This window comes from Lissotriton vulgaris, chromosome 1_2 (genome assembly GCF_964263255.1).
Source record: "Lissotriton vulgaris chromosome 1_2, aLisVul1.2, whole genome shotgun sequence".
NCBI lineage: Eukaryota > Metazoa > Chordata > Amphibia > Caudata > Salamandridae > Lissotriton > Lissotriton vulgaris.
Genome location: NC_141686.1, coordinates 104,662,268 through 104,678,186, shown reverse-complemented (window position 1 = coordinate 104,678,186; position 15,919 = coordinate 104,662,268). Strand labels below are relative to the sequence as shown.

At 45.1% G+C, this 15,919-nt stretch overlaps 1 protein-coding gene across 1 annotated transcript in view; it reads right to left on the bottom strand.

Moving 5' to 3' along the window:
* Nucleotides 1–15,919, bottom strand: part of MANSC1 (MANSC domain containing 1) — a 137,101-nt gene that overhangs the window by 23,678 nt on the left and 97,504 nt on the right. Inside the window, exon 3 of the mRNA XM_086952927.1 lies at nucleotides 1,448–1,588. Coding sequence (XP_086809053.1) covers nucleotides 1,448–1,588 — 141 coding nt within the window. The remainder of the gene's footprint in view (nucleotides 1–1,447; nucleotides 1,589–15,919) is intronic.

Below are 15,919 nucleotides of genomic sequence, written 5' to 3'. Positions count from 1 at the left end.
GCCACACGTATTTTCCATTCACTCAGCTGTTGTTTCTTTCCACCTGTTAATAGCGCCTAGAGACCTGACGGTGATTTGGCGCTATACAAGTCAAAATGAATATAACATAACAGAACAAAGAAAACTAACTGGCTGAGAAGTATGCGTCAATATACTCAGACCTCCACTTCTACTAACAGGTAAAAAGCCCAGAGCGGAGTATCTCCCACCTTGATAGTTTCTCCTGACACACCAGGTACACCAAATGGATATATGAAACTGGGTATTTATTTGGCTAACAGGAACAGTGTTTACTTACACTTCAGCCCACACAATAGACAACCATTAACCTTGTGCAAATATCTTACAGAAAGGCAACATTCAAGATAGCCTTACAGAAAGTGTGTGTGGCTAGACCATCGCCTTGTTTCCCAGAGTGTGTCCTTTCTCAGTTGGAACATGAAACTTTTATGAAACCTTATTTTGTTGAATTCCATCAAATAAATGGTTTTACAACAATCTGATGCTGTATTGAATCCATCATCCATCCTTTATACTCATGCGAAAGTTAGAACAAGAAGACCAAGAAACAACCATGGTTGCTTTCTGTGAGAAAGGTCTGCAAACAACCTTCACTTGCTGTATCAAAAACAATAACTTTTCGGATTACAAGTTGCAATGATTAGATGTTGCCTGTTTCAACAGAATCTGAAAGACACTGATGATTTCACAATGCGAGTTCGAAGCTCTGGTTTGGGCAAAATGCATAATAATTCAACAAACTGTGCACCATCCTCATTACCTTTTGCTATTATTGTATTCACTATTCAAAAGCAGTTCTTAATTTGCATCCAGGTCCTGCTAAAAACACTTCTAGTTATGGCCTTGAGTAAATCTCTGTCATGTGAAGACTTGTAATCCACTTAGAGTTCAAAGTAGCGGGCCCCAAAAAAAGCTTGCCACACTTAGTCTTCTGGAATTTCAGTTGGACGACTACTAATTTGATTAGAACCACATTTAATTCTTACATTTCAAGGCAAGGAAAGTAGGACTACAACTCGCCTAACACATTAAACTGTGGAAAGAAAGTTCAGGAACTGAAGAAATATGGCGTCTTAAAGACATGGAGTAAGGGGGCAACCTAGTCCTAACTGTGTTCTACGTAAGGCGTGAGACTAGAAGGCTCCAAGTTCCAGGTCTGTCCTTTCCTTTCGCAAGGCACTTCTACGAAAGTCGGCCAAACAGTAATTCTGGATTGGTGTCCCCAGTGATATGGACCTATCTGGTGACCTTATCCTAAAGCAATGTCCTTCCATTCAGCATGCAATGACCAACAAAAATGTTATTACAACAACTATTGAGAACAATATCACAACCCAAAGCCTGCTGTTTAATGGCAGCTTTGTAGACAACTAGCAGTCGTGCCACACTAGCATACGTGGGTACATGCACATCAGGCAACGCTCACCTCGCAGGAGCCGATGGCTGGTAACTCCATCAGATGGTTTCGTCGGGCAGGCATCATTGGTGGGACATTGAAACAGGTAGCAGTTGGGATGGGTCCCAGTCTTTCTGGAGTCGAAGATCACAAAAGTGCAATTCCAGTCCTCTGAAGAAAAAATACACACAGGTTAATGACGAATACGGACTCAAACGTGGTTTTCCTCCCATTGAAGTGAAGCCCGACAGCACCTGGATGACATATGGGTACAAACAGAAAGTCTAGCTGAACGTACATCGGTAATGGCTTAAATTGGGACTGTCGAGTTGATGCTACAAACAGAAACAAAAAGGAAAATGAAGCATCTGACAATGAATTAGGAAACGTTGCATTCAAAAGGAATCAAATATCTATCATGAGAAGCAGATGGTGGAAGATACAGCCAAGTTAGAAACGCAAGTGCAGCACCCCACCAGCAGCCATATTGTTCCTAGCTCAATCCTTTCCCTACTGACCTGTCCACATACATTCCACATCCTAAACCAGACTAAGACAGTATACTAGACCCAGGACGTCACAATGATATCTAGGCCATTACACTCGTCATACTCTGCGGAAGGCAACAAATGTATGAATCCCATCGACAAATCAAGCTTAATTGAACTAGGAATGGGTAAATGGCCAGTGGAATACCCAAGTTGGACGTGTGGTGTATATTTTTTTAAGCAAAAGTTCAGAGCTCCAATTATCTGCTTGCTTTGGGCATGCAGAGGTGGCCACTAAAGCTGCACGAAGGACATGGGCATAACACAGCATCCAAACTAACAAGAAGCAGAACTCTACCCGAGTAGTACTAGGGGACATTTGGGCAAAGGTATACTGGCGTAATAAGCCTTGGTTATGGGGTGAAGTGGGACTCAGCTTTGCCCGGATCCAAAGCCCAATCCGCAACCTCTGGTATGGTAAAGTGGTGCCGGTGCAGCAAAGGTAGCCGGAGTACTCGGACCACAAGTCAAAGAAACAAACTGGAGAAACGAAGGTCAGATGTGCTTGGAGAGGGAGCCATCCAGAGTCAATGCTGGGAGAGACTAGGACAGAAGCACCAGTAACCAGTTTCCTACCTACAAACCAAGTCGAACTGATCAGCCGGCCACGACTGAAACACTTACTCTGGTCTTCTGAAGCCACAGAAAGGGCGAGGACACTTTCATACAGACCCAGAGGGCAGTTCTGTGACTGAAACCGGCAGCAGTGATTTACCAGGGGGCCTGCTCTTGATGTACCACCGTCTATCCTCAAGAACTTCTCCAGAAGTCACTAGCTGTGGTCATGCCCTATCAGGCGCGCAACACCCATTGGGCTCACCGGGCTTCAGCCCCCCCCCCCCCCGAGCCAGAAAGCGAGCCTCTGAAAAGTTTCAGCGAGTGAACCGACCCCCCTGGCCTGACCTCTTGTGTTTCCTTTAGAGTGGCGCAGAGGTGAAATCCTTGCCTGAAGGCAGGGATTTCACCTAAGCACTTGATGGGTTGTGAGCATGGGGTGTGAAGATGTGCACAGCAGGGGGAAGGCATGGCCAGTTAAGGTGATGCTTTTCCTTTGTAAAGGAATTTCTGCTGGCATCTTAGCCCAGGGTGTGCTGTCTGTGCACTTGTATAGATGTGTATTCCATACAAGTGCACAGACAGCAAACCCTGGGCTATGGCGCCAGCAGGAATTAATTTACAAAGGAAAAGCTTCACCTGCACTGGCCATCCCTTTCCCCCTACTGTCTGTGCATTTGACCCACATTGATCTACACAGTGAGACCTTCGGGAGGGGCTGGATGCCAGGACACAGTGCTGCTGATCAGCCAGACTCCACAGTATAGTATCAGAAGAGCAGGCAGCAGTTTTTTGTGTAAGTTCCAGTAACTTTAATGCATTTTCAGCACAGCATTACCTACTGCCTGCATATCTAGGTTACTGTGAATGTTATTCTTGACTTACATACATAGAAACGTCAAAGAGGACAGTCCCCTCCAAATATGCAAACGTAGTGTAAGTTTGTAGTGTTTATTTTTTTTTGGGGTGCTAGTGGGTAATTTTAGAGTTCAGGGTGGGTGTGGGTTTTAGGGTGCCAGTGAGTAATTTTATGGTTCAGGACGGGTTACGGATTGGGGTGCCAGGGGGTAATTTTAGGGTTCTGAGCGGGTATGGGTTTTGGGATTCCAGGGGGCAATTTTAGGGTTCAAGGTAGGTATGGGTTTTGGGGTGCCAGGGGACATTTTAGGGTTCAGCGTGGGTATGTGTTTTGGTGTGCCAGGGGTAATTTTAGGGTTCAGGGCAGGTGTGGGTTTTGGGATGTCAGGGGGCAATTTTAGGGTTCAGGGTGGGTATGGGTTATGGGGTGCCAGGGGGGAATTTATGGTTCAGGGTGGGTATGGGTTATGGGGTGCCGGGGGAATTTATGGTTCAGCATGGGTATGGGTTTTGGGGTGCCAGGGGTAATTTTAGGGTTTAGGGCAGGTGTGGGTTTTCGGATGTCAGGGGGCTATTTTAGGGTTTAGGGTGGGTATGGGGTGCCAGGGGACATTTTAGGGTTCAGCATGGGTATGTGTTTTGGTGTGCCAGGGGTAATTTTAGGTTTCAGGGCAGGTGTGGGTTTTGGGGTGTCAGGGGGCAATTTTAGGGTTCAGGGTGGGTATGGGTTATGAGGTGCCAGCGGGGAATTTATGGTTCAGGGTGGGTATGGGTTATGGGGTGCCGGAGGGGAATTTATGGTTCAGCATGGGTATGGGGTTTGAGGTGCCAGGGGTAATTTTAAGGTACAGGGTAGGTGTGGGTTTTGGGGTGCCATGGGATTAATTTTAGGGTTCAGCGTGGGTATGTGTTTTATAGTGCCAGGGGTAATTTTAGGGTTTAGGGCAGGTGTGGGTTTGGGATGTCAGGGGGCTATTTTAGGGTTCATGGTGGGTATGGGTTATGGGGTGCCAGATGGGAATTTATGGTTCGGTATGGGTATGGGTTTTGGGGTGCCTCGGGTAATTTTAAGGTTCAGGGTGGGTTTGGGTTTTAGGGGGCAAGGGGGAATTTATGGTTCAGCATGGGTATGGTTTCTGGGGTGCCAGGGGTAATTTAAGGTTCAGGGCGGGTATGGGTTTTGGGGCTCCAGGGGGGTGATTTTAGGGTTCAGGGTGGTATTGGGTTTTCGGGTGCCAGGGGGTAATTTTAGGGTGTGGGGTGGGTATGGGTTTTGGGGTGCCGGGGAGGGATAATTTTAGGGATGGGTATGGGTTTTGGGGTGCCAGGGGTAATTATAGATTTCAGGGCGGGTATGGGTTTTAGGGTGTGAGGGGGTTAATTTTAGGGTTCAGCGTGGGTATGTGTTTTGGTGTGTCAGGGGTAATTTTAAGATTCAGGGTGAGTATGGGTTTTTGGGGGCAATGCATCAAGCTACCAAAAATATGTGCTTTAATTGTTGTCCAGTTTCAAATGCAGAATTCGCCACATTTTTTTCTCAGCTTGACCTGAGCATTAACCAATCCTGATTATCTGCCATTTTAGCTCCGCCCCATTGATTTACATTAGCCACGCCCATTCATCTGCCATGTTAGCCCCCCCCCCCCGAAATTAAGACCTAGTTGCGCCCCTGTGCCCCATCGCAGTGTTTCTACATTCAACATGAGTGAGGTCCTACATTGGTAAACTCCTCTCCATCACATTGCAGGAGCAGAGACAGCCAGTAACACAAGAGACCTTGCCTTCTACTTATGCAGACGTGGAAAGACTTTTGTTGGCACAAGAAGCAATTTGAAAACAAAAGAAGCTCTGAGAGAACACGAGCTGTACTTTATTACCAAAGTCAGCGTCCATCTGCGGAAGCTTGCGCCAGGGCTGCCACATACAGACAAGCGTTGACAAAGCAAGTAGGCCTGGCTTTAATGTACAGACGTGCATGCCTAAATTTGCATTCGTTAGCACATTAAAGCTAAACATCTCAGCTTTGCTACTGCACAGGGCAAAAATGCAGCACTTTTGATGGAACATTTCAAAGCTCTCAATCTTCAATCTTTCATTATTGTAATGCTGCTGTACTTGTAATAGAGTGATGCATAAACGTGGATGGAAGGGACATGACAGTGGGGCGATCATAACGGACGCCATCTTTAATGTACCACATTCTAGGCATCATATGCAAACCACCACATGAGATGAAAGCCAGACACCGAGGGTATGGAATGAGAACATTAAAAAGCGAAGGTTGTGAAGAATTACAAGTTTCCAAATGACTTTTGAAATTGACCATTACAAATAGAAACTTAATTCTGGCTGGTAACTCGTGTAAAAATATTGTATAATTAAAGTGCATTCAGCGAGGAAAAGGCAATATTCCCCAACCCTAGTTGTAGTGCATCTATGTGCAGAATACAAACGCCTAACCTACTGCCTTTGTCAATGCTTGCTTGTGATACCCGAGTGTTAAATGATAATACCACTAGTGCCTATCCCAAATAAAAAGATCTATTTAAATGAAGGCAACAGGGAAGGTCACAGTAGAAAGGTTGCTAGAGAAAATAAAGGAACATTTGCTAAAAATAGAAGCCAAGGCATTAAAAGCGATCGGTGACGTGAGCGAGACACCCCCTGGGGCTTCACCCTGCACCCGCATTACCTGAACAATGTGGAATTTCCAGACCGTCGAAGGCGTGCTGAGGTTTAAACAAACAAGTTACCCCCATCACGCTACTGTCAAACGAGCTCGTCATTTCCTGTAAGACGCCTGTCCCGGCAGCCGCACGTGCCCAGCAACTGCGTCACACCGATGAACAACGGAAGAGGGCCCGCCTGGCGACTGGCATATTTGGTGATGCCAAGGTGAAATGTTTTCCAATTACTCTTTAGTTTGGTCCCTTACAAAAGGCCTTAGCGACACCACGATGCATCACAAATTATGTATAAAAAAAGAAGAATGTGAGGAAAAAGTGGCATAACAGCTGGGAACGTGCAAAATAAAAGGAGGACACCTTTAATTCCAACAACAGATAAAAACAGGAAATTCACAATTTGTAGAGAGAGGATGGACTTCAGAGACAAATGCTCGGACGACCAACTTTTCAGTAAATGCTGACTTTATTAAGCCTTTATCTGAAGACTTCATCTGCTTTTTATTTAAAGGGAATTTAATCTGTTAAGTTTTTTTTGAAGTTCATCACTTTTGCCGACTGTTGAATGTAAAAATATTTTGTGGTAGGTATTTGGGGGTGGAGAGGTACTGCAGGTAAACGGCAGACACTTGCAGAGTTCACAGTATGCAATTGGAAAGATTCACTTCAACTAGAAAATAAAGCATTGGCAAAGCCAATAGGTCTGGCCTTGGCACGACTGATTTTTTGTGTTTTTTTGCAAACGTATGCAGGATGTAAAAAATTAAAGAAATAAAGGAGTGACCGAGCAGCCCAGCAGCCCTGCCCTTGCACCAAAGTGCACTTCTTTTTTTAGGCGATTGTGCACATGGTCTGGTGAATGCCGTCCCTCAGTGTACAAGACAACTAATGATGAAGTGGGTTGATCCTATGCCCCTGTATGTATGTGTATATATTTTTATTACATTTTTTTCTTGGGAAAACAGGATACTGGTGAGACAGCTCATGCTGTATTTAGGCCAGACCTAACACGTTTCAAGTTCACTTGCTGCAAATAAAGGCTTGAATGGGTATTTTCTGAACATGCATCTTGCAAGAAAGAAAGTGTCCACCAAGTGGGCTTGTTAGAAGTGTTCTCATGAGCGATTTGGCACGAGAGCTGCAGTACTAGCAGCTTTAACTTCACCTCTCTCATGGAGCAGCCAATCAGCAAAGAGCTCTGAAGAAGGTAGCGTCATCACCTGGGTGGATACAGACATGCGTATGAAATCATAAGAGATGTGACAGTCAGTCCCTACTCAACAAAGCAAATATTTACAACACAGGTTTCGATTAAAGATCGTAGAGTAGCGGCAGGAACCACGGGCAAAGTATATACTGGATTTGCTGGCGTCCATATGGTCTTCCAGAATACTAGACATTCTGGCCGAGGGATGTTGGTCATCGTGAAGAAGCAGTGTTCTTTGATACCACCCAAGTTCTGGTTTCTCACAGCATTACAAAGGCAAGATTTAAGACTTACAATTCAATATTCGAGAAAAAATTATGCTCCCTTCTATCTACACAAAAAAGATCCTCAGGTGTACCGGCTGGTCTGCAACCCTTACCCAAAATCCAGGTATATCATTGGGGGAAGCAGATGCTCTTCCTGGCTTGTACCCCAGCAGTGCAACTCCTGGCCCATGCCAATTCAACAGGCTGCCCCCCCAGCCTACTCCCCACTTGGGTATCGACATGTGCTGAAAAGTGACCTGCATCCGCAGAAGAGTTCGCTGCAATAATTGCTACAGTACAAAACCACTAAAGTTCATAGAATAAAGAAAATGTTTATATATTTGGAATCAAACACCTACAAGAGCGGGCCTAGGAGTTCAGTACCATCCCTCCGGAGCAATTGGGTTTAGGAACAAAGCAGCCTGGGATTCAGAGCCTGCTCCGCTTCACCACTACAGTACAGAAACAGGGAGTATGAAAAATCGATCAGTATGTACAGCCTACACCGACCACCCCCTCACCTCTGCCTAAGTAGTCAAACCAGCTCTTCAGAAACGAAAGGGCTTGTACGGAAGCCGCCCTTGGACATTTATCATTTGTGCTTCAGATCCTCTCAGATGCTTGGAGTTGTGTACTACCAAGATCAGATAGGAGGCTCTCTGAAATAATCCTCAAAATGGTGGTGCTGGAATGAAGTCAAGCAGGTCTGCAGCGGCGTCTCTCTCTTGTGAGCGGCTACTAAGAGTACAGCCTGAACATTTTACGCAGTCAGATTTCAAAGGTTAAAATAATGATTTTGCAAAATTATATTTGAAGATTTTATACAATTTGTACTTACAAAAAAAAATGTTATTGTTTAAAAGAGTTATGTGATCTTCGGATGGTTTTCTGTCAAAATACGAAGGGTCGCTCTCAAATGGAACACAAATATAAAATATACCTAGGTCTCTCATTGCAACAGTTTAATGATTTTCTTGGTTAGCACGAGAAAAAGATTGGTGGGCCCCTTGTGAAAAGTAGATGAAGCAAGTATAGGTCCTAATCAGTTTGTTATATGACCAGGAGTGTCTGCTTTTGCCACACAATAAAAAATAAACACACTGACAAAGCAAATAGGGCTGGCTTATCAAGCATGCATTTTTGCAAACATTTGCAATAGACAATAAAAGTATAAAACTAATGAAAAAAAAGTATAAATGCCAGTCCAAATTAATTAATTATTTGCCCTGAAAATAAAGAAAACATACTATGAAAGCAAAAATGAAAGCAGAGATTGACTTACGAAGCCTGGCACTGAAGAAACCCACTTTTTAAGAGTGTGCACGTGTGCAATAAAATGCCTATACTCAAATTGATTATAGGCAGTGGTTGAAGTCCAATGACCAATTGTTGAGGCTGAATGCTGTGGTAAACCGTTAAGGACAACAGACCAATAGCTCCTGTGGCCTGTCTGAATGCCCATATAAGTATCTGTAATATTGATACAATTTTAGTAAAATCAAGAGGTCTTAGACAAAGACAGACCTAACAGGTAGGACCTAGAAGCCCTCTTCTTGAAAATATTTTCGGCAGTAAGGAAAAAGGGTGTCTAATGAGGCTTTAAGACGAGAACTAGGGATGATAGGATTAATAACAAAGCTTTGGTGTTATTTATTAAACTATAGACTTGACTTAGAGTAGAATCCCATGATTTAATTCCTACAGCAATATACTCAACATGGACTGTATAAAGTGACTTTATTTAGACATTAAAAAATAACGAGGAATTTGCTTAAGAGACTTTTGACTTCACATGCGATGTTACTGATGACAATAATATATAGTTATAAGGGTGCCATCAACATTGTTAAAAATGTTTGGTACCCATTTAGATTAATGGAAATTTGAAAATGAAAAGTGATTATTTAATTAAAGGTGAGACCTTGTTTGCAAGTCTAAGCACAGGGGGTTTCAGCGACAAAACAAATTGGGTTGTCGGTTAAAGACTTAACCGGGTAAAAAGAAGTGTTTCACTTGGCCCCAATTTACTAGTTGGGCAGAGCGCAATTGCCATGTGGATTTCGGCTCAATGATGCATGGGGCGATTTTCTTGTTGCAGCATTCGGACATACCGGGTGTAGGACCAGCAGGGCAGATTCTATTGGCTAGAAAATCAAGCCAGTAAAATTACCCAGGAAATGGGCTGCAATGTATGCCGGCCTTGTTCCCTGGACTCCACCTGACCATTTCTAAATCAGAAAGGGAGCATAATATGCTGCAAAAAAGATCCCTCTTATTCTCCGCCACCTTCCCAAGCCAGCACCCCTCTCAAGGCAGGTGGTAAATGTGATCAGAAAAGGGAATATACGGTGTGCAATTCCACCTGGGAAAACCGGTTCTGCAGTTATTTCCCCTTTTGCAGGGATTAACTCGTAGATGCATGATGCTGGCGTTTATGGGTGTGGTTACCACCCCCACCAGTTCCATACAACTACACATCTGGGTTTATGTGGCAAGAACATCCCAGCCATAATACACGTGGAATTAATTTGTCTTTTCTCAAAGAGCTGCCTATGACAATGTAAAGAACAAAAAGCACCATGAACAAAACTCTGGGATATTTGAAGGCTCCTGTTCACCTAAAGGACTGTTACAATATATGTTTTACTCTTAATCATTCAGCTGGCAGATTTTGTGTCTTTATTAAAATGATGCATCTTGTTGTAGGTTTTGTGGCTTAAGTAGAATCAGTGATCAAAATCTGAATAATATTCAGATTTGACAAAATAAAGGAAAAATACTCTGTGTAAACAGCGGATAGAAGTTACGCGCACACTGCGAATTCAACAAATGTAGGCTTCAGATTATTTGTTTATCCATAAACATCACAAAGACAAAATGTACATTTTAAAAGTTATTCTGCAGGATAAGACAGGACTTCCCAATCTCATCATGGGAGTTCAGAGGAAGGCGAGTTGCAGGGACGGCGGAAGCCAGTGATAACCTTTCGTGAGCATTTGATGACAAATTAGAGCCTTAAGCATGCTAGTTGTGCAAACAGACTGCATCCTCCATCCTAGGTTCCTGTGCTCCTTTAAAACGGGTCTTTGGCCTGCAAACTAAACCAGGCATTGCAGTTCATCACACTGCAGCATGATATTGTAATTTGTTGAATGCAAATACTTCTGACTCTTTCAAAGGAGGAGTGGGCCTGAAAGAAGGAACACTGAGGGGACAACACAGAGGCAAAGGGAGAAGCACACGAGCGAGAGAGCAACACCATCCTGTGGGGAGGGAGAGAAGCAGACTGGCGAGAGACAGCAACATAAGTGTGTGTTAGGGGAGAGAAGCACACAGGCGAGAGAAAGGAAGAAGGACGGGGTAGAGATGCACAAGTGCGAAAGAGGAACACAAGCCTGTGTGGGGGAGAGAGGTACAAGTCAAAGAAATCAACGAGGAGAGCAGAGGGAAGAGAAGCACACGGGCAAGAGAAATATGGAGCAAAAAGGGGGGAGAAGAGCACCAGGGAGATAAGTTGGAAACACAGGCACTCGCATGGAGTGCTTATGCCAGGCTTCTCCAACGTGTAGCATGCAATCTATTCATAAGCAGCTCTCCTGTGTTCACACTAGCCAACTAAATTAGGATTTTTTCCATGGTTTAATTAATACACGTGTACCAAAATCGAAATGTGTGTATTTGGGACAAAAATGTGTGTATTTTCAGAACTCACGAGCTGATGTTTTGGGAGATGTATTCCTAATAATAACTTGGCGACAGAGGTATTGCAGCTATGGCTGCTTTGAATTACTCATGTAGAGGTATTCCACATTGACAAAACACGTTTACATTACTGCTGGAAACCATACATGATGCACTCACTTTGCTAGTAAGATTGCACATGGTGGCCAGTAATGTAAACTTGTCTGGCGCAGTCAGTATTAAAACTAATAATTGTAGCTCAGGATGTTTGTCATTGAACCTAAATGCGACCCCTTGCTTACGCATATTTTGTTAAAACTCAGCAGTAGAAGGACAAGAGCCAGACAATCCGGGACACAGAAAAGAGGATATGCTCCAGGGGAGGGGCAAACCCAAGATTGACAAGCTGAAATATGGAACGATATCAAATAATAAGCAAGCAAATGAGAGTGACAAATTCAACATAAGCTCATTTCAGCTCGTAAGCTCACAGTACGTCTTTCGTAACCAGACAGCTGCGCTATTTGATAGGCCTGGCCTAAAAAATGCATAATTTGACTTTGTATGTTTTTAGTGAAAATCTTCTTAATTCCTATTTGTAAAGTGTGAACAGATCACCCCCTTAAGGGTTTCAAGGAGCTGGGGGCCATCGGGGAGAATAAGTGAGCTATTGCCCAGTCACAAGATGCTGAGCTGCAGCCAGCGCTGGGGATCGAACCATAAACCCCGCACTGTGGAGTCAGCCACTCTGGCTGCTGTGCCACACCTCTCCCTTTGCACCACACCTCTCCCAGAGTAAAAATCCAAGATATGTAATTGTGAAACTGAAGTGCAAGGATGAGGTCATTGTGGAGATGATAGAGCCTCAGAGCTGCAAAACTTTCTTTGGGTGGAGATTCTTCAAACAGCAGGTGATAATGGATTCCTTAAATTATCTCATTGAAAAATGACACAAAGGACAGTGAACTAAAATCAATTATACCTAAAACACTCTTGGTAATTTCTTTGGCAGCTGGTATTCTAAAAAGAGAAAATTGTTCCTGTAACATCAGCAGGACTTTAAACACGGAACGCCCATGAATCACCATGTGCGTATGTGGTTACTCAATACACTTTTAATCTGAAAAATAAATAAAAATATAAATAAATATAACAGGAGTGGTGCTCTTGGAATGTTATGTTAGATCAATTTGCATGGCGCAACTTATCATCCGTAAGGGTTTGAGGTGCTGGAGCAGGAGCATAGGTCGAGCAGAGCTCTTAGTTGAACTGCCAGGTCTTCAGTTTTCTAGCGGAAGTTGAGTAGTGAAGGGGCGGTCCTGATGTTTTGAGGGAGTACATTCCAGGTCTTGGCGGTGATGTAGGAGAAGGAGCGTCCTCCTGACTTGCTTATGCGGATGCAGGGGATATGTGAGAAGGCGAGTGAGCCTGAACGTAGCTGTCTGGTTGGTTGGTTGGTTGGTTGGTTGGTAGGTAGGTAGGTAGAGTTGAAGTCGGTCGTTGAGGTATGTAGGTCTGGTGTTGTGGAGGGCTTTGTAAGTGTGGATGAGCAGCTTTAATTGGTATGGTTCCTGGATGGGTTGCCAGCGTAGTTCAGGGAGGTAGGCAGTGATGCGGGTGCTTCTAGGGATGTCCAGGATAAGTCCGACAGCGGTGTTTTGCTTGCTCTGGAGTCTAATAGTGAGCTGGTTGGAGATGCCACTGTAGAGCGCATTCCTGTAATCTAGCCTGCTGGTTAGGAAGGCCTACATGACAGTCTATTGTGTACGTGGGGAGGCATCTGAAGATCTTGTGGAGCTTTCTGAAAATGAGGAAGCAGGATGAGGTCACTGCATTCACCTGTTTAGTCATTGTGAATTAGTTGTCTAGGATGATACAGAGATTTCTGGGGTGGTCTGTGGGGGTGGGCGTGGGTTCCAGTTCGGCTAGCCACCGTGAGGAGCCTCATGCTCTTGTTTCTGAAGATCAGGATCTCTGTTTTGTCTGTGTTGAGTTTTAGGCAGTTCTCCCTCATACAGATGGCCACATTGGTCATGCAGGAGGTGAAGTAAGCCCTGGTGGTGTGGTTCTCGTCAGTGAGGGAGAGGATGAGCTGCGTGTCATTGACGTAAGAGATAACGTTGATGTCAGGGGTTCTTAGGATGCCGTTGAGGGGTGCCATGAACAGGTTTAAAAGGGTTGGGTGAGAGAGGATCCTTGGTGGACTCCGCAAATGATTTTGTTTGGATCGGAGGTGTATGGAGATGGGAGGGAGGGGGAGTTGGACTTTAGTTCTAACGGAGAGGATAGAAGCGATCCATCTCCGGATGCACCCTTTCATGAGTCCTGAAGTCTGGCGATGAGGGTGGCATGGCATACAGTGTAGAAGGCTGCTGAGAAGTCGAGAAGGATGAGAGCGGTGGTTCCCCTCTGTCCATGATGGTCTGGATGTCTATTGCTGCCAAGAGGGCAGTTTCCGTGCTGTGGTAGCTGCAGAACCCTGACTGAGTGATGTCCAGAAGGTGGTGCTGGTCTAGGTGGGAGGAGAGTTGCCTGTTGATCTCTTTCTCCATGACTTTAGACGGGAATGGAAGGAGCAAGATGCTCAGTTCTTCTGGGTCTCCAGAGGACTTCTTCTGGAGAGTAGTGACCTCTGTATGTTTCCAGTCATCTGGAAAGATTCCTCTAAGGATGGAGGTGTTGGTGATGGTGGTGAGGCTGGAGCTGATCAGTGCTCTTCTCAAGTCGTAGAAGTGATGAGGGCAGCAGTCAGTGGGGGTCCCTGAATGGATGTTTTTCATAATTCTGGTGGGGTCTTCTATGGTGAGGGGGCTCCGGTTCGCTAGTTGATGGACATTCTTGACAGAGGTGGGCAGTTGCACAAGGAGGGCTTCCGGGGTGGGTTGGGGTGCAAAGTTACTGTAGATCTTGATTATTTTGTTATGGAAGAAGTTGGAGAGGCTGTTGCAGAGGTTCTGTGAAGGGGTAATGGCGTTGGTGACTGCCGCTTGGTTGGAAAATCTCTGACAATGCTAAAAAGCTCTTTGCCAGAGTTGAAGCAGAAGTTCAGTCTCAATCAGTGGCTGCTTTAATGGCTTCTTCGATCTGGACACGATACCTTCTGAGTACATATTTATAGGTGTCTCTTGAGGTGCTGTCTCGGCTGGTCCTCCATCTTCTCTCTAGTTGCTTACAGTAACGCTTGGAGTTTTAGATCTTATGTGTACCAGCAGGCTTGAGTGTTTGTTCTTGCTTGTCTCATTTTTCTCTGGGGAGCCAGTGTGTTGGCGTTGCCTGAGATCCAGTTGTTGAGTGTGGTTAAGGAATTCTGTAGGCCACTGGTGAGGATAGGCTGGTTGGATGGGAGGGTGTGGGTCCAGTTCACCTCTGCTCTCTTGTTCCATAGCGTCTGAAGTTGCTGGCTGGCTTCGGCTTCCTGGATGAGCTGATGTGGCATTGTATCATGGATTCTTCTGTCCATGACACCGGGGAGAGGAGACTTAAGGTGATCTTGCTGTTGATTGTGAAGATGTGGTCAAGGGTGTGCCCTGCATTGTGTGTCGGGCATCGGATGAGCTGTGTGAGTCAGATGTTGTTGAGGTGGTGGAGCTAGGGTCAGGTGGGTCATCAAAAAATATGAAGGTTGAAGTTGCCGAGCAGTAAGAAGTCTTGCATCTGATGGCAATGGGAGTGATGAAGTCCTTGAGGAGGTTGTTGAAGGTGGTACGTAAATGAGGGTGCCTGTGATGATAGTGGTGTGGCCGACTTGTAATCGGAAATGCATATGTTCCATGAACGGGGTGGGTTCGTCCGTGGGAGTAGTGCAGGTGCTAATATCTCTGTGGATGATCGCAAGTCCTCCCCGGGTTTTTGGTGCCCATGCCAGTGTGCCCTCTTGTAGCCAGGATAAATCACCTCAGCAATGGTGTGAGTGGATGACAAGTTGAGCCAGGTTTCAGAGAGAAAAAGGATATCCAGGAAATGCGTCAATGAGGTTGGTGGAATCCTTGCAGAGAGATCTTGTGTTGAGGAGCATGTATGCGATACAGGGTGAGTGGTGTAGGAGTAATGCTGCATGGGAATGGTTCCTCCGTGGAGTAATGTGTGGAGCAGGGGCAGTAGTCGTGGTGGTGTCCAGTGGGTAATGCTCGAAATGAATGCTTGCAACTCGGAGCAATTGTAGAGGAAGTGCCAGGTGCAGATTATGTTGAAGGAGGATTTGGAGTGGCGGGGTAGCTGAGGGATTGTAACGTCACCCAAAGGTGGGCCCAGATTCTTTTTTAGGTTGCGCCTACCAGACAGCATTGCTATTTGGTTGTTAAAGACATAATGTGGGCTTACCAAGAACAGAGGGGCTTGCAACACGCCCATTGTTTACAAGTGGATGTACTTGCCTCTTTTTTTGATGAATTGTCTTGTCCAGCTTGTGTGTACCTTCCCTGAAGCACTGACAATTAACTTATGTCCTTTCAAGGCTCACTTTTAGGAAACTACTTTTTTCGTTTGTCTTAAGCACTCCACAAGAGGGCATGTTTTCCAGCTGTCTTCCTAGTGTGCTTCTCTTCTCTCGCCACAGTCTGTGTTGCTCTATCTCACTCCCACGTGATTCTCATCCCCGCTCCATGTCGCTTGTTTGCTTTTCTACTCCCACAGTCCACATGGTTCTTTTTCGCCCATTTGCTTGTTTCCAACTCCCCATCTCTGCCCCGTCTTGGGCTCCCTCT